At 53.2% G+C, this 882-nt stretch overlaps 1 protein-coding gene across 1 annotated transcript; it reads right to left on the bottom strand.

The window, feature by feature from the left end:
- Positions 1 to 200: 200 nt before the first annotated feature.
- PHALS_01078 (uncharacterized protein) lies at positions 201 to 761 on the bottom strand (the record flags this gene model as incomplete). The annotated part of the gene is made up of 1 exon (XM_024730873.1): positions 201 to 761. The coding sequence occupies one exon, from the start codon at positions 759 to 761 to the stop codon at positions 201 to 203; it is 561 nt and encodes a 186-aa protein (XP_024581107.1).
- Between the last annotated feature and the right edge of the window lie 121 nt (positions 762 to 882).

The raw sequence follows: 882 nt of genomic DNA on the forward strand, positions 1-882 counted from the left end.
CGCATACCGAGGTCCGACCGTAGTAGACGAAGGAGCGTGTTGGGATGCAGCAATCGTGTGTTGTGCGCGGGGATCCACTCGACCGGGTGACCCGTGATATACTGGATCCAATGATCATTGACGAAGATCGTCGGCGCAATGGCCATTAATGCTAGTTCGAACATCCCCAAAGCATTGGTCGCTCGGGTCAGCTCTCGCATCTACAGAGACGTGTTACACCACTTTGCATACGTCTCAAAGAAGTCGATGCGCTTGGACGGAACTGTTGTTCCCATCAGCTTTTTCCACTTGGTGGCAAAAGTGAAATCTTCACCCGGCGGCGTCGCTGATAACACACGGTTGATTGTATGCATCTGCGCGAGCTCAGCGATTTCAGCCCCGTTGCCTGCCATCTTCAGCGACAGCACGCTGTTGAAGGCGAGCGGACACTCGATCACCTTCTTCGTGATGTGGTCGGCGTTCGTGGCGTTCTCGAGTAGCTTGCATATCCTGTCGACCTTCTTGTTTGTTTCCGCAAGACGGTCAGGAAGGGTATTAAGAAGCGCCGTGTTATCGTCGTCATGCATCGACTCGGTCACTTCCATGACTGGAGATGCCTTCGATGCCCTCTTGATCTTTGTGTCGGTGCTTCTCGACAAAGAGACGGACTCATTCAATGTCTTCCCGGCGTCAGGACGCTTCACAATCACGGGGATAATCTGACGACGCACACCGTACTTCTTGTCGGCTGTCGCGTCCTTCGATTCGAACGAGACCTCCATCGACTGGAGCGTATGGAAGTAACTTCGGTTGCAATACCATCTAGTGGCATCAGTTGCCGCTTTACTAGAAGAGCAGAGAAGTCGATTCCGCTGCAACCGCGCTTCCTCTTGTTGTTCGTGA

The sequence above is a fragment of the Plasmopara halstedii genome, assembly GCF_900000015.1.
Source record: "Plasmopara halstedii genome assembly, contig: Scaffold_1343, whole genome shotgun sequence".
NCBI classification, from domain to species: domain Eukaryota; phylum Oomycota; class Peronosporomycetes; order Peronosporales; family Peronosporaceae; genus Plasmopara; species Plasmopara halstedii.